Source organism: Scyliorhinus canicula, chromosome 3 (assembly GCF_902713615.1).
Source record: "Scyliorhinus canicula chromosome 3, sScyCan1.1, whole genome shotgun sequence".
NCBI classification, from domain to species: domain Eukaryota; kingdom Metazoa; phylum Chordata; class Chondrichthyes; order Carcharhiniformes; family Scyliorhinidae; genus Scyliorhinus; species Scyliorhinus canicula.
Window position 1 is genome coordinate 200,601,279 of NC_052148.1, and position 26,493 is coordinate 200,627,771.

General features: G+C 46.6%; 1 protein-coding gene across 3 annotated transcripts in view; it reads right to left on the reverse strand.

Annotated features, from left to right (window-relative positions):
- gatb (glutamyl-tRNA(Gln) amidotransferase, subunit B) overlaps window positions 1-26,493 on the reverse strand; it is a 254,894-nt gene that overhangs the window by 54,423 nt on the left and 173,978 nt on the right. For all 3 annotated transcript variants that reach the window (XM_038791991.1, XM_038791993.1, XM_038791994.1), the window contains 2 exons: window positions 6,466-6,579; window positions 6,093-6,177 (listed from right to left, as the gene is read on the reverse strand). In XM_038791991.1, coding sequence (XP_038647919.1) covers window positions 6,093-6,177; window positions 6,466-6,579 — 199 coding nt within the window. The remainder of the gene's footprint in view (window positions 1-6,092; window positions 6,178-6,465; window positions 6,580-26,493) is intronic.

Here is a 26,493-nt window from a genome sequence, read left to right on the forward strand (position 1 = left end):
TGCCTATAGGCTTCAGCAACTTTAATAATTATTAACTCAGCAACAACTGGTACAAATCAATCATTAACTTAAAAGTAGTTGATGAACCCTTTACATGAAATGAAAAAAATGAAAAATGAAAATCGCTTATTGTCACGAGTAGACTTCAATGAAGTTACTGTGAAAGGCCCCTAGTCGCCACATTCCGGCGCCTGTCCGGGGAGGCTGGTACGGGAATCGAACCGTGCTGCTGGCCTGCTTGGTCTGCTTTAAAAGCCAACGGTTTAGCCTTGTGAGCTAAACCAGCCCCTATTCTGCTATGGTACACATGTGTGGGGTTGAGATCATGTTAGCTGGAGCATACAGGTGAAAATGCCACCACTTGATCAAATCAACCTTAGATGATGACTGATCTGCAACTTCTGTGTACTTTCAGAATGCGCACTAGCAACCTACCCAAATCGGCATCCAGTGTGGCCACGGCAGAATTGTGTATGCACAGCGTGAACACAATCTGGAAACTATAATGGCACCCACAGCACCAGAAACGTAGGTACTATGCAAGCAAGTGTTGCGACAAGAGTATCCTGGGTGCAAGTAAGATCAAGTTAGTGAGGCACGACCTCCCCTTCACAATACCATGCTGTCTATCGCTTATGAGTCCATTTGTTTCCAAATGGGTATAAATCCTGTCCCTGAGAATTCTCTCCAATAATTTACCTACTACCGACGCAAGGCTCACCAGCCTATAGTTTCCAGGATTATCCCTACTACCTTTCTTAAACAGCGGTACCACATTAGCTATTCTCCAGTCCTCTGGAATCTACCTGCAGCCAATAAGGATACAAAGATGTCAGTCAAGGCCCCAGCAATTTCCTCCCTTGCTTTCCTCAGTATTCTGGGGTAAATCCCAACCGTCCCAGGAGACTTGTCTACCGTAATATCTTTTTAAAAGACCCAAAACCTCCTCCTTTTTGATGTTAGCATGATCCAGATTGTCCACATTTCCTACCCAAGAATCATCTTCCACAAAGTCCCTTTCTTTGGCGAACATTGATGCAAAGTACTCATTTAGTACCTCGCCCATTTCCTCTGGCTCAACACATAAAGATTCCCCCCACTGTCCTTAAGTGATCCAATCCTTTCCCTGGCTACCCTCTTGCTTTTTACATATGAATAAAAAGCTTTGGGATTCATCTTAATCCTAAAAGGTAAAAGGACAACATTAAATAATACCAACATGGAGGATCTGCGCATCTCCTCTAATGAGGGGGACATCTGCTGAGACTGCAGAGGAAGAGATCAAAGCATAGGCCAGACTAGGTAGGTGTGCTTCTGAGGCCCTCGTGGCCAACAGATTTCACAGGGGGGATAACGAGTTGCAGTTAATACCTTCCTTGGACAAATGCCCTCCATCATGGGCTAACATTAATTCCAATGCTTCTATTCCTCTCAGTTCAACATGCATTTCAATATAAGATAGTAAATAGTTAGACATCAGGCTCACATCCTGCTGACTTTCTGAAGGATGATGAAGCCTCGGGAGCATGGGTCTTTGCTGAGATGAGGTGCTAATTGGAGGAGGAAGTCTCAGCAGCGGCCATCAGAAGGTGTTGCCTCTTCAAGCATTCCTCCAGCATTCCAGTCACAACATCCCAATCCCAGTCTTTACAAGAGGGAGGAGATGATCCACTATCTTCAGTGGGCTCGTAGCTGGATGCCTTCAATCTGATAAACCTTGTCAAAGAGATCCACGTCCAGCAATGAGATAACACATTGTATAACATAGATGGTGAAACTGATAAATCACACCTGGGCTAAGACAGCCAAGAACATTCCGCAGGTGTGCACCTAATCAGAGATGACTCAATCCTGTGTGTCACCTTATTCTCTATCACATTCAAATCGCACTCTCAGTAAGGAATGCTGATCTGCTTTTATCATCTCCTCACTATGCATGTGGAGCACCGGAAGTTGACGAGATTCAACCACCTGTGCAACTGACATTAAAACGCCTCTTCTTGAAGACAAACGTTATGCACTCATGGACAACCTGGTCCTTGCGAATTCCAAAATGTTCAGAGACCATGAGGCCCTCCAGGTGATGAGCCTTTGCTAATAAAGAGCAGACTTCAGCTTCATCCGTCCTCCTATCCCACTGCTCCCCTAACATTGTCTAAAGCAATGATGTACAGTTGCAGAGCGTGCTCAAAGGCTCTGTTGAGCACCAAATATCAACATTTGCAATTAGCAAATGCTGCATCCCAACATTGTGACGAGTGTCTTGTAGCCGCAGTACATACAACTACAGATTGAAAAACGACCAAGGTTGTAGGTTTGAGGGCCAGGACAATAATCATAGAATCACAGTATCCTTACAGTACAGGAGGCTGTCAACCAGCCCATCGAGTCTGCACATACCCTCCAAAGAGAACCCTACCCAGGTCCACCCGCACTCACCCCACCCTATCCCCATAACCTAACTTGTACATCCCTAGACACGAAGGGACAAATTAGCATGCGCACTCTACCTGCACATCTCTGGACTGTGGGGGGAAACCGGAACACCTGGAGGAAACCCACACAGACACGGGGAGAACCCGGAGGGTCCTGGGTGTCTCCTTGAGGAGGGGTATCTGCAGTGAGAGTGAGATGCCTCTTCCCCCTCTCGCACTGCCATCGGCTACACCAATATGTCCTGGACCAAGATCTTGATGAGACCGCACAAACTCCACACACAGTCACCCAAGGCTAGAATTGAACACGGGTCCCTGGCGCTGTGAGGCAGCAGTGTTAACCACTGTGCCACCCTGTGGCTGACGGGGATAGAGCTTACATGAAGTTGTATGATATGACTCTTCTAAATGTGTAACCACATCTCTCATTGCCCCATACACTTTCACCTTTCAAGAATACAGACAAGATAGGAGATCACCTCTGCCTCAGTCTTACACAATCAAGAATAAACATGAATAAACAATTTGAAAGCATGTGAACAAGGTTCCTTCCACAACCACATTAGTGGAAGTATCATTGTTGTTAAGAATGATCTGAAAAAGGTGCACCCTCTGTGGTGATATGGACGCACATTACGTAGACGATAGATCCATGACAGCAACATCTGCGGTGAATGGTGGGAGGCACCATGTGGTCTCACCTCATTGGCAACTCATATAACAGAGGCATACAGCTGATACTTCTTCCTGATGTTCCTGTGATTGTTGCTGCAACTCCAGAAACTGAGTTAGAAGGACAGAGTCTGGAGGCTTGTCATCTGAATCGGACTCAGCAGAATCTTGGCCCTCAAAATAGTCCTCAAGAGTGTCGGCGACCTCGAATGTCCCCAGCTCCGCCTGCAGTGGGCTATATGGTGACTCAAGCCTGCTCTTGAACTAGATCCCATCGAGTTGAGAGTTTCTGCACTGAAGGATGGGGTGGGTGAGCTCAGTGGTTCGGCTTTCAAACCTAGAGAACATTGCATTCCTGCACCCCAGACATCCTGGGCTGCAGACATCGAGAACATTGTGCATGGCTACACTTTAAAAATGGTGCCCTTGAGTCAAGAAGCGGTGAGCTCACAGCAAAGACATGGGTGAAGATTGCAACAGCAGATGGGCTACGGCTGGCGTAGGTGAGTAATATTGTGGAATTGGAACAGGGTAATCGTAAGGGAGATGGTATGGGGTTGGAAGCTCAGCTCACAGTAAAATAGGATAGCAAAATTGTAAATCACCTGAATCAAGCTGGCAGTAGCCAGGGAGACTAGGTGCCAAGTATTTAGTTTGTGATGGACGTCAAAGGCAAGGTTTTAACTTCTGGAGGGAACTGTGGTCTATCCATGAGATTATGGGTAGAGCTAGCCAATGTTACAAAGGTGAAAGGAATTGGCCTTGGTGACGAATAAGATGTGGGATTTGAAGCCTGGGCCTTGCGCAACTTATTTCAGTCAGAGCAAGTAACTGGAAGAGGGGCTGAGGTAGGATAATCGATCAGAGCATATAGCAAAGGTGATAAACAATGGCTTTTGTTTTCCCAATGTTCAGTTGCAAAATAATTTGACTTAATGTTGCTATGCTGACAGACACCTGGCTGGACTCCGGTTGTACTGGAGTTGAGGGAAGTGATGGCAAGCTGCATTTGAGTGTCATCAGCAGATATGGAAGCGGACTTATCAGAAGCATAAGAAATAGTGGCAGCAGCATACCGTACTGTCCCTTGGCCATTTAATAAGATCATGGCTGAACCTTGACCTTAACTCCACTTTCCACCTGTTTTCCTTAATCCCTCAATTCCCCTGAGCCCAAAAATCTATCAATCTCAGCCTTGAATATGACTATGCCCCCTAGCCTAGGCTCAGCACCAGAGGAAGCAGCCTCTCAGTATTTGCACCATCAGCCCTCTCAATAGTTTTATATATTCCAATGGTTCATGCCTTCAGATGATATCATCTTACAGAGGCATAAAGGAATAAGAGGAATTAGTTAAGGAAAGACCAGGTGGAGATGTTAAGAGTTGGTTATTCAGCAGCAGGAAGATAAGCCATTGGTAAAGAAGCGCTGGCTGGATTCAGACAATATGTGCAAAGACAGTTCCATGGAGCTCAATATTGGAAGAATGCCCATCACTCGCGTGGCATGATTAGTCATATAAAATGCTGTGGAAGGACAAAAAGAGATACACCCAAGGATATTAGTGACATTAGGCTGGACAGCTTTGTTTTGATGAATAGAGCTAGGCTGAAGTTATTTACATGAGAAATTCTGAAAGAAAGACTGACCAGGTATAGGATTCCAACAAATTTGAGGGCCCAAGAGGAGAGGTTAGATATGAAGTGGTTGCAGCCCTCTAAGAAGAGGTTAGCTTGTTTTAAAAAAATATATTTTCATTCATTTCCCTTTGATAGAATAGGGTCAAGTAGAGGAAAAATTTGCAGGTTGATGAACTGTTTGATACTGCGACGTAAACATTTCTTCCATGGCTGTAATCACCTTTACATCAGACAATTTGGTAGTTAGTCCTATACAGAAGGAGTTTTATGAGCTCCTAAAACCCAAACCTAACAAATAATAAAGAATTTGAAGGCTCACACTGGGATCAAGTCTAGAAAGGTTCAAACCTGCAAATTTTGACTCAAAGGTGAATACAGTACTACCAAACTAAAAGGTCTGCTCCTGGTTAATGAATATCCAAATGCTACTATCCCATGGAGACCATTGCAAACTGAGCTCAATTCTGCCCTACTTCATATCCACAGAGATGCATTTTGCATAAAATTGTCAGAGATCAGGTGCGGGGTTCTCCGGTCGCCGACGCCAAAGTCGCATTCGGCGATCGGATGGAGAATACCAGATTCCGACCAAATCGGAGGTGGCACCGCTTTCGCGATGCTCCGCCCCCTCCTAAGCAGAGTACTCGGAGAGCATGCCACGCATCGACGGCCTCAGGACATTGCCTGAGGCACACACCCCCAATGCTCCGCCCCCCGACCGACCTAGTTCCCGACGGCGCGGTGGCTGCGGACTCAGTCCACCACCGCCACAATCGGGGGAGGGCTGATCCGCGGGCAGAGGGGGGACATTATTTGGGGCAGGGGGCACTGTGGAGGGGTGGTGCGGGGCATGCAAGCCGGCCGAGGGTGGGGGGGGTCTATTTCGCGGGCCAGGTCCACGAACGGCCACCGCCATGTAGCACAGCGCGGGCGCTGTAGGCCGCTGCCATGCGCGGCTACGGACCCAGCAATTCTCTGGGGCATTTCGGCAGCTAGAGCCAGGTGCTCTATGCTGCCGTCCTGCTAGCCCCAGCAAAACAGGGAATCGGTGGCCGTTTTGTGCCATTTTTTCTGCCGTAAAGCGCCACCGATCCCACGCCGGCGTGGGAACATAGCCCCAGAATTGCCGAATCCAGTCCCAGGACCGGGATCATTCCCAAGCTCAAGGATGCTAAAGCCTTCTGTAGCGTCATTGCTGGTGAGATTGCTTTTAATTTCTATCTTTGCCGAAATGGCTGAGTTCTTACAATTCTGGATGGCTTAGCAATATACCACAAAACTTTATCCACAATACTACAGTTTAATATTTTAGATTCTCTTTTTCCCCCAGAGGGTAAATTCTTACCCTGTTTTATAATCAAATGCTCTGGTCTCATTTAATATTTCCCCTCCATTCTCCAGTACACCAATCTGTCTCAGAATTTCATAATCTGTTGTAAAGAAAACATTTTATTGTATTCTGGATGATCATAGCAACTATTTCTGCAAAACAGAAAAAAAATAACTTCTATGTCAAATACATATTTTGAAAGCAATATTTCACTTCGCATTTTAAGTAATAGCCACAAAAACAAACTCAGCAAAAATATTGACTTATTTTGATGGAGTTTTAAGAAATTAACTTCATTTGGAAGCACTGTAAAAGAGGACAAATTTAATCTTCACAATGCTATGCAGTTAAAAATACAGATTAGAACAGATGGAGGATGTTGACAGACCAATTGCTCTTGCCAAAAATCGGGCACTGTTAATATTCTTCACTTCAGCTCTCACACCATACGGCTCCCCGGGTTGATGTACAGATATGTTGGCATCCACTCTTAACTGTCCCTCTACATAAATAAAAGCAAGACATGCCTTTAGAATGCATAGAATCCGTTTACTGTTGTGAGAGTGTTTTGTAATGTAAACATACATTAAAATTAAAATTCACTGAACCGTAGTTCTTTGAAATCTGTTTCCTGGCAGAGTATAATAACAAGGAAGAACATTAACAAAATATGATGCATGAAATTCAGATTGCATTAAATTTCCAAGTCAGAAAAACCTTCCATAACGAAAAAATGAAAATCGCTTATTGTCACAGTAAGGCTTCAATGAAGTTACTATGAATAGCCCCTAGTCGCCACATTCCGGCGCCTATTCAGGGAGGCTGGTACAGGAATTGAACCATGCTGCTGGTCTGCCTTGGTCTGCTTTAAAAGCCAGCCCTGTGCTAAACCAGCCCCCAACTTGCAGGATACGGATTTTTCCATTAAGCCGTATACTGGTATCATGATGAAAAATATATTAGAACTCTCTCTAAACTAGGAGAATAAAGCTACTCTAGTCCTATTTATTTATTAAATATCTGAAATGGTGTGAAACCATGAGGAATCCATACTTGAAAAGAGTAAAATTATGAGACTTAATCTCTTAATAGACACTTAGAAATAATTTTCTGTATTATTTTCAATTTATTGAACAAAATATAATTGACATAGCCAAATAAATTCAGTGGACATGAACTATCAAAATATAATTTTGCTTAACTTTCACAAAGATAGGCATTGTTTCCACTAAATAAAATGTGCAAAATTGCTATAAATTTTTGAATAAGAATTTTTTTAAATTTCAGTATGTGACCTTTCAAATTTGGTAAACAAACTCAGGAAAGAGCATGCTGAAAATGCATGATGCACACCAACTGGCTAGCTCACCAGCAATGCAGTGCAGACAGAAGCTACAAATAATTTAACCATTTAGCATGGTCACTCTTAGTTAATTTCTGCTAGTTTCCCTTACTTATCCTGCAAACTGGAAATTGACAAAAATTCCTGCTTTGGGATAAAAAAGAAACCTTTCCACCTCAACACACACTCATATTCATGCACAATCCACTCATATTCATCCACAATCCATCTTTTTTTTGCCTAGAAATGTAAACTTTTGTCATTTCTGATGAAGTCCCATGCTCCCATCATCCAGTGTACTGATTTCCAAATCCTTGTCCTCGTTTAAATTCTCTCCACAGCATTCCTCTACTGAGCATTTGCAATCTTCGAAAAAACTAACAATTTTCATAGATTATCATAGAATTTACAGTGGAGGAGGCCGCCATTCGGCCCATCAAGTCCGCACCGGCTCCCGGAAAGAGCACCCCACCCAAGGTCAACACCGCCACCCTATCCCCACAACCCAGTAACCCCACCCAACACTAAGGGCAATTTTGGACACTAAGGGCAATTTATCATGGCTAATCCACCTAACCTTCACATTTTTGGACTGTGGGAGGAAACCGGAGCACCCGGAGGAAACCCACGCACAAACGGGGAGGATGTGCAGACTCCGCACAGACAGGGACCCAAGCCGGAATCGAACCTGGGACCCTAGAGCTGTGAAGCAATTGTGCTATCCACAATGCTACCGTGCAGCCCCAAGGGACTGTTCAGCACACTACGCTAAATCACTGGCTTTGAAAGCAGACCAAGGCAGGCCAGCAGCATGGTTCGATTCCCGTAACAGCCTCCCCGAACAGGCGCCGGAATGTGGCGACTAGGGGCTTTTCACAGTAACTTAATTGAAGCCTATTCGTGACAATAAGTGATTTTAATTTCATTCATCTCATTTCAATTTTGCCCTGATATTGATGTGCGCACCCCTCCTGGCTTAGCACAGGGCTAAATCGCTGGCTTTGAAAGCAGACCAGGGCAGGCCGGCAGCACTGTTCAATTCCCGTACCAGCCTCCCCGAACAGGCGCCAGGAATGTGGCGACTAGGGGTTTTTCACAGTAACTTCATTTGAAGCCTACTTGTGACAATAAATGATTTTCATTTTTTTTCATTTCCACTATCAGAAATGTGGTCTAAAAATATGTCTCTGCACTCTGGAATTCTTGCACAAATATATCTGCCCAATTTCAAAAACCCCTTTTCTTGTATTCGTTCACGGCAAGCGATCATCACTGGCACGGCCATCATTTATTGTTGATCCCTAAATGCCTTAGAGAAGGTGGTGATGAGAGACACCTACTTGAACTGTTGCCGCCCAAGAGGCATAGATGCACCTAGAACTGGGTAGGTAAGGGGCTTCAGGACTTGACACAGCGACAGTGAAGCAAATGGAATCTAGTTCAAATCGCGTGAGATTTGGAGGAACATTACACATGAAAGTGCATCTTGCAGACATTACATAATGCTGCCACTACGCGGCAGTAGCGCTGGGAGTGAATATTTAAGGGGGGATAGAATGCCGATCAAGTAGGATGCTTTTACTTGGACGGTGGCGATCTTTTGAGTTTGTTGCTAGAGCTGCACTCATCCAGGTGAAGGGGGAGTATTCCATCACAGTCCTAACTTGTGCCTGGCAGATTGTGGACAGGCTTTCGGGAGTTGGTGGTGAGTTACCCGCCACAGAATTCCCAGTTTCTGCCCTGCTCTTATGTCATTGTATTTGACATGGCTGATCCAGGACCAAAGCTTCTGTGAAAAGATCGCGAGGGTAATCGAGGATTACGTGGGTTTTAACTGCACTGGGGAGGTATCGCATGCAGTGGTGTGGGAGGCTCTGCAGGCGGTGGTGAGGGGGGAGGTGATATCTTTTAAGGCAAAGTGGATGAAGAGGAGAGGGTAGAGCGGCAAAGGTTGATAGATGAGATGTTGGAGGTGGATACGGGGTACGCAGAGGATGCAGATCCAGCTCTTTGATAGGAGGGAGCTACAGGCTAGTTTTAATCAGTTGTCCACGGGGAAGGTGGTGTGCCAATTGAGGCGGTCAAGGGGAGCAGTTTATGAGCATGCTGTCAGACCAACTTCGGAGGGAGGTGACAGTGAGGGAATTGTCCAGGTCCGGGATGGGACAGGGAAATTGGTGGTGGCCCCAGGCCAGGTCAACAGGGTGTTTGAGGAGTTCTATGAAAATTTGTATAGGTCAGAGCCACCGGGGGAGGACCGGGGGATGCAGGAATTCCTGGACGGTCTGGAGTACCCGAGGTTGGGGGAGGAGGATAGGGCCACAATGGAGGGGTTGGTATGGGAACAGGAGATAAAGTAGGCAATTAGAAGGATGCAGTCAGGGAAGGTGGCAGGACCAAATAGGTTCCCAAGAGGAGTATTATAAGAAATTTAATAACAAGTTGGCGCCGCTGATGGTGGGGATGTTTGAGGAGGCGATAAGGAAAGAGGTAATGCCACAGACTTTGGGGCAGGCCTCAATCGCCTTGCTACTGAAGGATAAGGAGTCGACAGAGTGTGGGTCGTACAGGCCTATTTTGAGACTGACGGTGGGTGTGATGATATTGGCAAAGGTTCTGGCGACTAGGTTGGAGGGTGCCTCCTGAAGGTGATAGGGGAGGACCAGACAGGGTTCATGAAAGGGAGGCAGCTATTCTCGAATATTAGGAGGGTCCTAAATGTAGTTATGATGCTGGCTGAGGGAAGGGAGACAGAGGTTGTGGTTACGCTGGATGCAGAAAAGATATTTGATCGGATCGAGTGGGGGGATTTGATTGCGGTGCTACAGAGGTTTGTTGAGTGGGTACGGTTATTATAAGGAACCGAGGGCGAGCGCCGCACAAATAATATGAGTTTGGGGTACTTTGTTCTGTACCTAGGGACCAGGCAGGGGTGTTCCATGTCCCCTCTGTTATTTGCGCTGGCGATGGAGCCTTTGGCCATCGCGCTGAGGAGCCTAGGAGTGTGGAACATAGGGTATCTCTATACGCGGATGATTTATTACTATATGTGTCAGAGCCGAGTGCGTCGATGGGGGTATATTGGACACTCTCCGAAGGTTTGGATCCTTTTCGGAGTATAAATGAAACCTGGAAATAAGTGAATACTTTGTAGTGTCCCGGCCAGGGTTGGGGGCCAGGTTCTGCCATTCCGCAGGGTGGCAACCAACTTTGGATATCTGGGGGTGCAGGTGGTGTGGGACTGGGATGGGGGCTCTGTAGGTTTAATCTTACCAGCTTGGTGGGGAGGGTGAAGGTAGATTTGGCAAGGTGGGAGATCTCCCTTTGTCGCAGGCAGGTCAGGTGCAGGCAATTAAAATGAATGTTTGTGCCTGCCAATTTTTTTGCCAAAGGCATCTTTCAAGGAGGTGGATAGGTTGATCATCTTGTTTATTTAGGGGGAGGAGGAAGGTAGCCGGGGGAGGAGGAAGGTAGCCAAGGGGAGGAAGGTAGTTTTGCAGGGAGGACAGCAGGCGAGGGGGGGTGTTGGGCCTCCCAAATTTATTGTGCTATTATTGGGCAGCGAATGCTGAAAAGATTGTGGGGGGGGATGGATGGCGCTAAGAGTCTGGGCAGGGGGTCAGTGCTGAGGGCATTGGCAACAGCGCCGCTCCCGATGGCCCTGGTAAATGTTCTGGGAATCCATTGATGGTGGCAACGCTGAAGATTTGGAGGCAGTTGACGCAGCATTTTAAGCTGTGGGCGGGGCCAGGAGAGATGCCGATTAGGGGGAACCATAGGTTTGAGCCAGGGAAGTTGTATGGGAGGTTTTGGAGAGGGGAGCCAGGTATTAGAAGACCTGTTCCCGAGAGGTCGTTTTGCAAGGCTTGAGGAGTTGGGGAAGAAATATGGATGGGCAGAGGGAAGTATTTAGGTACCTGCAGCTCCAAATTTGACAGGAAGGAGGTTCAGAGCTTCCTGGAGGTGCCAGCCCCCACATTGTTGGAAGAGGTATTGACGGCATGGGGAAGGGGGTGGTGTCGGCGATCTTTGGGAGGTTTCTGGGGGAGGATAAGGTATCCTTGGAGGCGAATAAAGCCAAGTGGGAAGAAGAGTTGAAGGAGGTTTTAGTGGACAGTCTGTGGTGTGAGGTGGTCCAGAGGGTAAACGCCTCAACCTTGTGTGCGAGGTTGGTGCTGATACAGCTAAAGGTCGTATAGGTGAGGGTGAACCTCACATAATGCTCTGATACATTCTCCACCCCTCTCAAAGAGTTGGGATGCGTCTCGCCACAAAGATAGCACACTTAATGGAGCCTAGTGTTCTGATGGCTGCATGTTCAGAGGAGGAGTGATAGCTGATTGTATTGAAATGTTACACGGTGGGATATTTAACAGCTTTATCACTGCCCAGCCTGCAAGATACATTTTCCCACGTTACCGAAATTGTAGCTAAGGCTGCACCTGCGCAGTTCGACATTGTTGCACTGTTCAGGCCCAGGACAGGCCCTGCACCTGGTGGGAAAAAGGGCACAAAGGCTGGGACCAGGTGACCTGGTGCAGAGCCCCACAAACCATGTTCACATGTTTTGGTCCTGCCTGAAGCTGGAGGTGTATTGGAGGGAGGCTTTTAAGTTTATCTCGGGGTGGTACATCTGAGTTTGGAACCAGGACTCCTAGAAACCATTTTCGGGGTGTTGGACCAGTCCGAGCTGAAGGCGGGTGCGGGGGTAGATGTTTTAGCCTAGCCTCGATGATTGCCCGGAGGTCGGTCCTGCTGGGGTGGAGGTCAGCTTCTCCGCCCTGTGCCTCAGCATTGGGGGGGGTTTACTCTTTGGGGGGGGGGGGGGGGGGGTTGAACACATTGTTTATGTGATGCCCATATGACCATTGATTGACTTTTGGTCTTTTTTTTTTCTTGTTTTTGGAATGTATGGGTGACGTTGGGTTTGTATGATGAAGGGGATACTGGTTGGCAGATTGATACTGTGTTTGTTATTGTTGGTTATCTTTTTGGGTGTATTTGATGACAATGTGGAAAATGAGAAGAATAAAAATCGGCTGGTTTCTGATCAAATTTTCATGAGGTTCATACTCCTGGGTGTTAGGAATAGAGGTCAAGAACAGCAAGTCCCAACAGCCTTTGGAATTCTAACACATGCACAGGCCAGCTAAGATTGCACATGCGCAGTTCGGCGTTGTTGCACTGTTCAGGCCCAGGACAGGCCCTGCACCTGGTGGGAAAAAGGGCACAAAGGCTGGGACCAGGTGACCTGGTGCAGAGTGCCAAAGAGTAGAAGTGACACGGACAGACACACAGACAGAAGCAGATCGCAGTTAAGAAAAAGAGGATCAGCATACATGGCCGAGCATCCCAATCACACCGGGGTGCCTGGAGTGGTGGGCAAAGGGTCTGCAGGTCAGCCCACATTGCGAAAGAAAGCGAAAGAGGCATAATGGTTGTGCAAAAAGGTATTTAGTGTATTGTACAATACTCCACCGCTAATGGTACATCACCCCCCCCTCCGCGCCCTCAGTAATCCTCAATATGCTTGCCCTCCTAGCTTTACCACAATATCTAGATGTTTCGTCTGGATGCACATCTGAGATGGAGGCAGCCAGCTGCCTACCTCGTCCCGTGGCCGTGAATGCCCCTGGCAGATGTCCTATGGGGGTTCTAGGGCCAGAGGGCCCCGGCTCACTTGTCAGCGGTACATGCACAGCCGTGACGGCCTGTCCTGTGTGCTGACCTCGAGATGCAGCCTCATCAGAAGGGTGGAACTGGGGGGAGCTGGTGGCCAAAGTCGCCACTCCATGGGACAGTCCGGGTTGGCACTCAGCGCCTCCTCCTCCCGGTCAGTGGCCTGAGGGCCCTGGGGTCCACTCTGGGACGGAGGGGCAGCTGGTTCCAGTTCCGGCTGCCCCTGAATCATCTAGCTCTGCCAGCTCTTGCGATTCCCCATAGTCCGCACCATTGTGTCAACACTCTCAGCAATGCTCCTCAGTGACTGGGACATGCTCTGCAGTGCCTCAGCAAAGACCAGCTGCGACTAGGACAAGCTCCGCAGCGTATCAGCCATGCCCATCTGAGAGCGGGACATGTCCCACAGAACCTCATCAAGGTCGGCCAGGTACTGGGTGACATCCCCCAGCGAGTCAGACGTTCTGCCGAGACCCTCAGCCATGGCCAGAACTGACTGCACGCGCCTTGGACACCTGCACTCATGGTGCCGACGTCGTGCACCAGGCTTCTATTGTGGTCGTCACCCTAGCACTGTTGGCCTCGGTGCCACACACTGCCGGCGCCATCTCCTGCGCCTCTGGGATTCCTCCAATCAGCTATGGATCTGCTGGAGTGACACTGACATCTCCCCCTGAATATCCTGGCTGCATCCTCTGTCTTGATCAGCTCCGAGTACCTCTGTACCACAGGCTCAGCATCAGGCTGGGACCCAGCTGGGTCCTGGGATCAAGAAGCCCTTTGACTGCTGTCTTGCCTGGGGGTTCCTGCATCCACCTGTTGTGTATCATCAGCAATGAGTGCTCACCAGATTTGCACCCCCGAAGCCTGTCCACTAACATGTCCCACCAAGGTAAGTGTATCTGCGCTGGTGGATGGTGGGGATGACAGCTGTGCCGCGACTATATTGGTTGGATCCTCGGAGCTCTCCTCAAAAGGTGTTCTCCTCAGTGTCAGGAGAGGGTGCCGCCCGGGATGGGCCTGCATGATCGGCTGGAGCACCTGCAGGAGAATGGACATGTGGTCAGTGGGAGGAATGGGGCAGTCAGTAAGGCAACAACAACTCACATTTGACAGGTCTCCCAGGTGGAGACCGGTGGCTCTTCACCTCTGCGGCATCCGCCAGCCTTCGTGTGGGTGACCGATCTGTCCTCAGCCACCCCAGTTACTTCCAGGGCACGCTCCTCGAAATAGGTGAGAAATCTTAAGCCCGGCACTCCTCTGCTGTCTGGGCCCTCTCCTGACGATTAAGGGAGAGTTTTTCCTGAGGAGACAGAGAGAGAGCATTGTTAGCCACACGTGTGGTTCACGGTGGGCGGGGGGATGCGTTGGTGTCTCCTCACTTGTGCCGCCCGGTGTATTCATTGACCGTTTTATAGCACTGAAGGTCAATCCTCCTGGCCGCACTCCCTGAGCTGGCAGCTGCCGCCACCTCATCCCAGGCAGCACTGGCTGCCTTATGGCTGACTCTCTGGGACCCTCGGGGAACCCTCCTGGCCTCCACAGGGTCTAGCAGGCTCCCCAGGTCAGCACCCCCGAATCTTGGGGCCGGTCTCCTCGTCACCATTACTGCGAGCTGGCTGGGGTTGGTTGAACAAGTGCAGTTTAAGAGCTGCTCGAACTGGTTAGTGGGGAGCTAGCAAGCGAGGTGCCAGCGAATCAGCTGGCGAGCCTTAATTTGCGACGAGGAGTACTTCAGGTCTCGACCAAATAACATTGAATTGCATTTCCAGCCTTGCTGGGCCGAGTGCTGGGAAGCTTGCGGAAATTCCCGCCCGCTTCTACACTTCGACATTTTTCTGGACAATTGCGCACATAGTGTGGTTGCCACTCAATATTAATGACTGGGTAGGATGTTACAAAATCCATGGAATCTGTTTTGGTCACACTTGGCATTTATGCTGTGTGTTCGGCAACAGCTGGCTTGTCAATTCACATGCACCTCATATTTGCCCTGCATACAATGGAAATTGTAATAGTTTTATCTTTCTTACATTGTAAAGTTTCTTTTTGTTTGTTCAAAACCCATGGAATCTTGTGGCTTTCTTCAATTAGCAAGAGTCTTGGATCTCAAACTTTGTCTACTTTAAACAAAATGCTACTGGTCCATAACCAGATCTCACCAATAACTTATGATCTTGACATTATGCGAAAATGGTGAGATTCTCTCTTGTTGGAATTAGTCATTGCCAGGCACTTGTGTGGTGTAAATGTTACTTTGGCACATATAAGCCGAAGCCTGATTGTTGTCTAGATCTTACCGCTTGCAGCACAAACTACTTCAGCATCTGATGAGTTGGAAATGGTACTGAACACCGTGCAATCATCAGTTTGCTTTCCGACTTCTGATCTTACGATGGGGAGGTTGTCATTGAAAATGAAAAAAAATCGCTTATTGTCACAAGTAGCCTTCAAATGAAGTTACTGTGAAAAGCCCATAGACGCTACATTCCGGCACCGGTTCGGGGTCGCTGGTACGGGAATTGAACCCGCGCTGCTGGCCTACCTTGGTCTGCTTTAAAAGCCAGCTATTCAGCCCTGTGCTAAACCAGCCCCAGGATGAAGCAGCCGAACATGGCTGGGCATAGGACATTACCCTGTTAGAGAGGGATATGCTGGGCAATGATGTTACAGATTGTGGTTGAATGAAATTCACCTGAAGTCCACAGCACTTCATGGATGCCCAGTTTTAAACAAGCATGCTGGTAGTACTATAGAACGTGGAGTGCTAGCTGCAGTGAGACTCTGGAGTTGAGAAGTGTGGGAAGGAGATACTATTGTGTCTCGTTTCCTTTACAACATCCACAGGTCAATGGGGCAGGGGCAGACCAATGCTGGAGAGCTGGGAGATAAGTTGCAGCAGTCCTACACCATAGAGGGAAGACATCCATATAATATCACAGGCAAGTGTTATTGAGCATAATGAGCATTTCTCTCTTCTACCATTTCGGACTTCCACCTTTTTGGACTTGCTTTGAAATTTAAGGCTAGGTTCAAAAAGTTAGTGTGAAAATTAAATATTGGTAGTAAAATCAAAAACAAATTGAAAATCTAATTAAATAAAATAAGAACAAAAGCCAGGCAATGTGTTGTAGCTGCAACATGTGGGAAATGGTGGACCCCCATTGTGCTTCATAGCAACCACATCTGCAGCAAATGTTGGTTACTCAAGGAACTTCGGCTCAGTTAATGAGCTGGAATCGAAGCTTTAGATAATGCAACACATCTGGAAGGAAGAAAGTTACCTGGACATTGTTTTAGAAGGCAGTATCACCCCTTAGATTAACTACCTTGAATTTGTTCAGCAGTCGGGGACAGGAGAGTGCGACTACAAGTGAGGCAGTTAGAAGGATCCAAGAACATAGAATATACAGTGCAGGAGGCCATTCAGCCCATCGAGTCTGCACCAACCCAGTTCAGCCCTCACTTCTACCCTATCCCCGTAACTCAATAACCCCTCTTAACCTTTTTTGGTCACTAAGGGCAATTTATCATGGCCAATCCACCTAACCTGCACGTCTTTGGACTGTGGGAGGAACCTGGAGCACCCGGAGAAAACCCACGCAGACACGGGGAGAACATGCAGACTCCACACAGACAGTGACCCAAGCCGGGAATCGAACCTGGGACACTGGCACTATAATGCAACAGTGCTAACCACTGTACTACCCTAGAAGTGGGAATGCTCATTGATGATTGCGTAGTGTTCCATACCATTTCCAACTCACACTGAAAATGAAAGTCAGAGAGCAAAGCATACCAAGCTATGGTTCTGACTGAGGCAACAAATCCCTGTAGACCGAGTGCAGCTCTCAGTTTAAAAACATTTCCTGAGTTACAAAGACCTTGTATCAGAAAGAAGAGTGTCCACGTTTGCCAGAGCAAAAAGAATAAGCATATAGTGATACTGAAGAATACAGGGGCCAGGCAATCTTTATTGTTAGGAAAAGGCATGACCTTTTCACCAGAGGGTACATGTCCACCCCTTATATCAGGTACATCTGGTATGTAAACTTTGTCAGGACTAATGACCACGGTAGTCATCTCCAGTTTGCCTGTTTTAAAGGGACAACCTGCTCTTCGGCAATGATCTGGCGCAATCAAAAGCGATAGCTTCCCCCAGTAGTCTCAGAGAAGCTGACAGAGGTCAGGAGACAGAACAGTTACAGGAGGTTACATTTCATTTTAACTGTCTTTTACCATTTCTTTCTTTCCTGCACCTTTCTCCTCTTTGCTTCCCCCTTCCCCTCCCCCCACACCTACAGTTCATCCTCTGGTGTTAGTTTCTCTGCTGTTTGACCTTTCACATCTTTTGTCCTCTCTGGGGACTGCCATTAGCACTCTTTCCACTTGGTTTCTGTGGCCATTAGCACCAAGTTTCCCTGGGTTTCTGTGGCTATGACTCATCTTTCATTCCTACTCCACAGTATAAATATTTCCCACTCTCTCTGTCTGCTAGCTTTGACAAAGAGTCATCGGACTCGAAACGTTAGCTCTTTTCTCTCCCTACAGATGCTGCCAGACTTGCTGAGATTTTCCAGCATTTTCCCTTTCGCTACAGGAGGAAGTGCTTGGCATTTTCACTGACTATGTGATAACCTGTATGGACAGACAAACCTCCTCAGAGGAGGCTGAAGTGGCTCTGCAGAGAGATGACCCTTGTGTTTGGTTATCCAAGACCTTTTTCAGGAGTCTTGGGGACCCCAAGGAGGTGATACAATTAGTAGGTGTTCCTTGGTTGCGGCTCAGCAAGCCAACTGGTTATTAAAAAAGTTAGCTCAGGCTTCCCAAACCTAAGCTGAGGCAGAGGCAATCCCCGAATGCTAGATAGAACAGTACAGCACAGAACAGGCCCTTCGGCCCTCGATGTTTTGCCGAGCAATGATCACCCTACTTAAACCCACAACCCAACAATCCCCCCATTAACCTTACACTACGGGCAATTTAGCATGGCCAATCCACCTAACCCGCACATCTTTGGACTGTGGGAGGAAACCGGAGCACCCGGAGGAAACCCACGCACACACGGGGAGGACGTGCAGACTCCACACAGTAATGCTACTGCATTAAAAATAAGGTAGTGAAGAAGCGGAGACCCCCCCCCTCCCCCTCCTCTCACAGTACTACAGATGGGAAATGGACAGTGATCCAACAGGTAATTATGCCGCTGAGGAACTTTAGGGAAATATTAAGACGAGCACACAAAATCTCAATGGCTGGGCATGCTGGGATACAAAAAACAATAGCCCTCATCAGTCAGCATTTTTAATGGCCACACCTCCAGCTGCTAGGTTGTGGGAAAATCATAACTGGCAATAAAACCCACACCCATGAATCCCGGGCTTTTGGGGAACCAGCCAGCAAGGTGACAGTGTATTGTGTGGCGCCTCTGCCCAAAGTAAAAGGGAGCTACCAGTATATCCTTAACAGCCTGAAAGTGACTACTTGCACATTACCTCTATCACCTTTGCCAATTACCATAAATCTGTATTCTCTGGTTACCGATACTTCTATCACTCAAAACAGATTTCCTTTGTTTACTCAATCAATGTTTAGCATAATTTTAAATTCCATAAAACGTCCCCTTAGCCTCATCTCTCCAAAAGCAACCCCAGTTTTCCAGTGCCCCCTGTAACTGAAGTCTTTCATCCCTGGCACCATCTTAACAAATCCTCTCTTCATCTTCAAAGGTCTTGAGATCTTCTAGGTGGATTGACCATGATAAATTGCCCTTAGTGACCAAAAACGTTGGGAGGGGTTATTGGGTTACAGGATAGAGTGATAGTGAGGGCTTAAGTGGGTCGGTGCGGACTCGATGGGCCGAATGGCCTCCTTCTGCACTGTATGCTCTATGTTCATGTTCTCAAAGTTGTGGTAACCAGAATTGGACATGAGCTGGAGGAGAGGTTTGAGCTCCCCCGGGGAATATGTTCAGGTACCTTCAGGTCAAGGCGTTTGCTAGGCGGCAGGTGGAGGGGTTCCCTTTGCTGCCCCCGCAGGGGGTAAGGGATAGGGTGCCTACGGGGATGTGGGTCGGGGATGGGAAGGTGTCTGACATCTACCAGGTGATGCAGGAGGTGGAGGCAGCGTCGGAAGAGGAGCTGAAGGCTAAGTGGGAAGTGGAGCTGGGGGAGCAGATTGAGGAGGGGACATGGGCGAACGCCCTGGAGAAGGTGAACTCCTCCTCTTCATGTGCGAGGCTTAGCCTCATCCAGTTCAAGGTACTGCTCAGGGCCCATATGTCCGGGACGAGGATGAGCAGGTTTTTGGGGGTGAAGACAGGTGCATTAGGTGTTCGGGGAGCCCAGCGAACCATGCCCATATGTTTTGGGCATGCCCGGCACTGGGGGAATTCTGGCAGGGGGTGGCGAGGACGGTGTCGAGGGTGGTAGGGTCCAGGGTCAAGCCAGGCTGGGGAATCACGATATTTGTGGTTGGGGTGGAGCCAGGAGTCCAGGAGGCGAAAGAGGCCGGTGTTTTGGCCTTTGCGTCCCCAGTAGCCCGGCGGAGGATCTTGTTGCAATGGAAAGATGCGAGACCCCCAAGCGTGGAGACCTGGATCAATGACATGGCGGGATTCATTAAGCTGGAGAAAGTCAAATTCGCCCATTAGGGGGTCGGTACAAGGGTTCTTTAGGCAGTGGCAGCCTTTCCTCGACTTTCTGGCTCAACGATAGGGAACTAGGTCAGCAGCAGCAGCAACCCGGGGGGGGAAGAGGGGGGGGGTGTTTCAGGGGGGCATTGTTTATGTTAATTTAATTTATTTTGTTGTTTATGGGTTGGGGGGGTGGTTCGTTATTTGTGTTGTTACGGGTCCAGGGGGTGTTTATTATTGTTATTATTATTGTTCTGTTACACATTTTTCAAAAATTTCAATAAAAATTATTTTTTTTTAAAAACTGAATTGGACACAATGGACAGAATTTTACTGAAATGGTACTGAGAGACAGGAATTCAATTGTTCCTGAAGCAGGCTTTGCTGTGGTCTTTAACTCAGCCACAGCATTAGCCTCTTGTTTCTGTTTTTCCTGATCAAGGTCTTGCTGCATTTTGACATGGGCTGCTTCATTATTTGAGGAGTCGTGATTGGTGCACATGTTACATCTCTACTTCTGACTTTATGATGGAAGGGAGGTCATTGATGAAGCAGCTGAAGATGGTTGGGCCTAGGACACTACTCCGAGGAACACCTACAGTGAAGTCCTGGAGTGGAGATGATTGACCTGCAACCACCACAATCATCTTCCTTTGTGCCAGGTATGACTCTAACCAGGAGAGTTTTCCCGATTCCTATTGACTCCAATTTTGCTAGGGCTCCTTGATGTCATACTCGGTCAAATGCTGCCTTGGTGTCTAGGGCAGTCATTCTTACCTCACCTCTGGCATTCAGCTCTTTTGTCCATGTTTGAACCAAGGTCGTAATGTCAGGAGCTGAGTAACCCTGGCGGAATCCAAACTGAGCGTCCGTGAGCAGGTTATTGCTGAGTAAGTGCTGCTTTATAGCACTGTTGCTGCATTTGACGTAGACTACTTGGACTTCAGCAAGGCTTTTGATAAAGGTCCCACATGGGAGACTGATACGGAGGTTAAGAGATCATGGGATCGAAGGAATTTCAACAAATTGGATCTCGAATTGGCTGAGTGGCAGGAAGCAGGGGGCAATGGTCGAGGGTTTTTTTCTGACCGGAAGCCAGTGGGGTCCCGCAGGGATCAGTGTTGGGGCCAATGTTGTCTGTGGTTTATGTAAATAATTTAGACATAAATGTAGGAAGGTGGATTAGTAAGTTTGTGGAATTTATGAAAATTAGTGGGGTGGTAAATAGTGAGGAGGATAGCTTTAGCTTACAGGAGAATATAGATGGGCTGTTCAAGCGGGCCAATCAGTGACAAATGGAATTCAATCTGGATAAGTGGGAGGTGATGCACTTGGGCTGTACAAACAAGACAAAGGAATACATGGACGTCAGGACCCTGGGAAGCACCAATGATCAGAGGGACCTTGGCGTGCACGTACATTGATCTCTTAAGGTAGCAGGGCAGGAGGACACTCTGGTTAAGTAGTCATATGGTGCACTTGCCTTTATTAACTGAGGCACATGGCTTAAGAGTAGGGAGGCTATGTTGGAACTGTATAAAACATTGCTTAGGCCACAGCTAGAGTATTGTGTGCAGTTCTGGAATCCACTGGAAAGGGTGCAGAGAAGATTTATCAGGATGTTGCATGGACTAGAGAGTTTTAGTTTAGCGATGAAGAGAGAATGGATAGATTGGGGTTGTTTTCCTTCGAGCAGAGGAGACAGAGGGGGGACATGATTCAGATGTATAAAATTAGGAGGGCTATAGGCAGAGTTCACAGGAAGAAACTTTTCAATGATTTCAATGATTATGATGGGCATAGATTTAAGTTAAGTGAAGTTAAGGGCAGGAGGTTTGGAGGGGATGTGAGAAAAAGGTTTTTCACCCAGCAGGTGGTGGGAGTCTGGAACTCACTGCCTGAAAAGCTGGTGGAGGCAGAGACCCTCCTAACATTTAAGAAGTATTTAGATGTGCACTTGCAATCCCATGGCATACAAGGCTATACTCGGTCTTAGGGATTAGAATAGTTAGGTGGTTGTTTTTGACTGGCACATTCACGATGGGCCAAAGGGACATTTATGTGCTGTAAACGTCTGTGATTCTATGGGCAGCAATAAGAGGTGAACCTCACAAGCCTAACAGGCATGGCTGGCGGTGGCAGACAAAGTGAGCAGTGGAAGTGTGGTTTTTCACAGCTGGATACAATTACCTTAGGAAGGCAGCAAAGAAGAGTGGCAACCCAACCTCAGGTGCAAACTCCGACGCCAACTTCCACGGCATTCCCCTGTGCAACACTCAAGACACATTTTGCAGCTCCACTCATTCCTCCCTCTCAGGCACTTCCACACATTCCCAATACACGCCCTCCTCTTACTGCTATCTCTCAAATCCATCTCTCAGTCACCCCACCCCACCCCCCCCCCCCCCCCAACAGAAGCTTCCATTCCCTCCTCTCCTTACATTCCATTTCTCACACACATAACTCTGCTTTCTCTGCTTGCAGAAAATAGCGGAGAACTCTGAGTAACTGGGAGTGGTCCTCCAGTGATAGAAACCCTGACCAACCACAGCAGTGTTGGTAGTCACGGTGATTACAGGGTGACAAAGTGCATGGCCATTGGCTACTGACAGAATTACATATCAGACTGCCACAAGTCACATTGCGACACAGAGAAGAGATAGGGGATAATTTCTCCCCTTTCCCACCTCTCGTATGCCATAAAAAGATGTATTTTTGAGGTGTGTCTTAACCCCGAGTATTGACTTGAAAGAACTAGCACAAAACAGACTTTCTTGTAAGTGTAAATCAAAAAGATAAACACTTATATTTCACTATACCCAAAATGTAAATGCAACAAACACCCACTCCTGAAATATACAGACACACAAGAGAAGATGATTTCTAAGGAAGTAACTTGGACTTGGATCACTAAATGGGTAAAAATGAAACAGCTCATTTCTTTAAACAGTCCTTAAAACAGTGGCTGAAAGCATTGCAGGCCTAAAGGGTTCTTTCTTGGTTCACTCAAAGGAGGTTAGAAGTTTCTTGCTTTTTCAGTCAAACTTGTAGTTGAACTTCTGTAGTCTGTATTGTTTCTTGTGTCTTAATAAAGCTCGTAGTCTTAAAGTTGAAGTAGATGCTTTATTGTGAGTTTGTTCTCTCTTCAGTTCCTAATTTAAAGTTACATGTATGCTGCTAGTCTGTCTTGCTACCAGCTCCCGTTGCTGTGAAGTGTGTCCTGACTTCCTGTTCGTGTGTATTTATATCTCCCCCTCTCTCCCTCTAGTGCTTGCTCAGTTGTATTGCATCTACACAGATATACAATCACCACATCCCCCCTTTTTTTCTTTCCATATTTTCTGTACATTGTTAAAGAAAATTGTACAAAACAGTTAGATTACTTATATGTGTATCTATACAAATGATGATGATATTGGATATTTTACAAAGCCAATTTATATATAGGAGTCCAATCTTAATAAAAACATTTATGAGTCCAAACTTGATGAATTTGTTTGCTGAATTTTTTTCTTTTTCGTTGCTGACGTGGTGATATTGATGTTGCAACTCAGTTGTGAATGTTGTCGGTGTTCTTGTTTTTTAAGTAACCAATAAGTCATCCCAAGGTGTTAGAATGGTCGAACCACTGATGTTGACTGACATGGACTTTTTTCTGTGCTTGTGGTATCAATTTAGTGTATCATCTGCCTTGTGCTTGCTTGTTCTGGAGCAGATGTGAATTTGTGAGATTCATTGTCATGCCATAGCATGTTTGTAATCTTGTCATTGTTTTGCAGTGTGCTGTGGCATTGTCTTTCATGTGCAGAGTTGTACCATTTTGTACAGGTCGTTGTTTCATTGTTGTTGTTTTTGTTGTCGTTCTTGTTGCTTCTGTTTTTGTCGTTGTTCTTGTCGTGCTTGTTGTCTTTGTTATGCTTCTTGTTGTTTTTGTTGTTCTTGTAGTTTTTGTTGTTATGCTTGTAGTTTTTCTTGTTCGTTTCTGTAGTGCTTCTTGCGATTTTTGTTGTTCTTATTGCGCTTCATGTTGTTTTTGTTCTTGCTGTTGTTGTTCTTGTTTCTGCTGTGCTTCATGTGGTTTTTGTTTTTCTTGTTGCGCTCAATGAGTGTCCCGTGTAGATAATTTGAGACATTGTCACAGTTATTGGTACGAGTGTCCTTTGTGGTATCTGTTACATTGAACGTTTCGTCTAGAGAATGGTGAGAATGATCTGATGTTGCATTGATGTTGGTGACATCAGTCATTTGTGGTGGATTTGATTCCTCTTCTTTGCTTCCTTTATACTCCTCTTCTGGAGTCATTTGTGTGGGGTTCCAATCAATCTCATCGAATTAGCGAAGTCTTCCCACGTCGAATGTCCGGTAGGAGTTTTCCTTGCCATTTTGGTCTTTCTGTGTCTGCAGCTTGTGTAATCTTATAGTAAGCGTTCTGAAGGCAGTCCTGGTACCATGTGTTGTTCCTTGTGTCTTAATAAAGCTCGTAGTCTTATGTTGAAGTAGATGCTTTATTGTGAGTTTGTTCTCTCTTCAGTGCCTAACTTAAAGTTACATCTATGCTGCTAGTCTGTCTTGCTACCAGCTCCCATTCCTGTGAAGTGTGTCCTGACTTCCTGTTCGTGTGTATTTATATCTCTCCCATACTCCCTCTAGTGCTTGCTCAGTTGTATTGCATCTACACAGATATACAATCACCACAAATTCTATGTTGACTTTTAAGGTAAAGTGGCAATTTTTAATATGTTTTATGTGCATATGACATAACCGTGACAATTTAGCAATCACTCAGTCTGCTGATCACTAATTCAAATGGAACCATTGCACAACAATGACTTTGAACCCTGTCCCATGTCAATTCTAATTCATATCTTTCATCTCCCACAGATATTTCAAGTGCAATACTTCAGGAGATGGAGAAGGCAGGGGCTGAGAATTCCTCAGGGGTCATATACTCAAGAGAAAGCTCCATCACAGGACTGATGCACACCTTCCACCAGTATGGATACACATTGCTTAATAAGTTTCCCAAGGGAAACAGCTAGAGGAAAATCACAAGCAGATGATGGAGACAAGGACAACAGTGGATCATCTCTCAAACACTTGGCTGGCAGGGAACTGTGGGTGGGCCATGCGAGAGAAAGGGCACAAGGAATTGCGGACTATTCAAGGTACTCTCACATCTCATTCTTTGCCCTCATCCTCAAGTCAGATCCCTACATGCTGCCAGATGCACCAGTCACCAAATCAGCCTCTGCACAGGTATGGGACTCCAAAGAATACCCACCATAGGCATCTCAGCTGGAACAAGCAGCCTGTCTTTAGGTCTTCTGGAGAGAAAAAAAGGGATAGTACTACATAGGAGAAAGAGAAAAAGGGAAATCAAAATGCTCTCACTGTGTTGTGAAAATCTAGTTAATAGTTTATATGCTTTAGAATATAACTTTTAGGTTGAAGATTAAAGTTACATGCAAGATATATGGAAAATCATTGAGGAATTGGTATGCATCTCAATTAAAGGCAATTTAAACATGTTTGGAGTTGATTACCTTAAAAGGTAACTTATATTTATCTTCAAGCTCAGAGTTAACAGTGTGAAAGCAATAAACAATGGGGGTCTTCTATGTCCATATAATGGAGTTAAAAAGTCTACTCTGCCTTAATGAAAGATTTAAATTATACATAGATAAAGGGAAGCTGGTGAAGCAAAATAATTTTGTTCACATTTCTGTTTGACAGAAGCAAGCAGTTCAGTTTAGAGAACTGACAGAGGAAGTTGCAGCTTTGGTTGATGTAGACTAACTGCATTGCACTGGATTTAGAGAACCATCAGGAGATAATAGTTATACCTGCACTTCAAGTAAAGAAAATACAAATATTTGCTGCAAGGAATGCATGTGCGGCTCTTTCTCAGTTTGGATTTGAGATTTGTTCTAGCTTACAGCAAGTGGAAGAAATCTACAGTGGTCCTCATAAGACAGCACAGTTGGTTTGGAAAGCTGTGGGTAGGCAGTTGGGTATCTGCCAACAATCTGGCCAAGTAAATGGAGGTCGCAAAGTCCATTACGAAAAGGTGGAGAATCGCTTTGTCAAAAAACGAATGGAAATACCCCAATGGAATCTTAGCTTGAAGGACAGCTAGAAAACAGAGGAGAATTAAAGTGAATTCTAGAGGGCTGTGGCACAGTTTAGGGTTGGATCCAGATAAGCAAATGCAAAGTTGTTGTAATGTTGTACGGGAATTCTTGGATTCTTACTTTCTTCCGGACTGAGAGACGAGTAAATAATCAGATTCACATTTGGTGGCAGCGGTGGGATCTCAAAGAGTCTCTGCTGAGACTGGCGGCATAAGCGACTGATCGAGTTCGGGAGCGAAGGAAGAATTGGGCCCCTACTGTGAGTAAAATTTTTGCCACTTTGGTATTCCCCTCCGTTGTACCGTCCGCGATTTGGCCCCACTGCCAGTGCTCAGGGACGCTCCTACGAGATCCAGGTCAATCCGGCGAAACCGTTTCTAGGAGGGAGAGTGGCCCCTATAGTTATAGCCACGGGCACGGTCAGGGACTGATGCGTTAAAAAATTAAAGGAGGGAGAGTAGCCCCTACAGTTATAGCTACAGAAGAGGTTTTGGTATTATCATGATCCTTGCTCTTATTTGAAGAGCCTCCGCGATAAGAGGCCTTAGAGGGGAACGCTACCATCCCAGTTAATCACTATAACGAGGACGCTATAACCTCGTAAGTAGTCAGTTTTGCAGGTGCGGATAA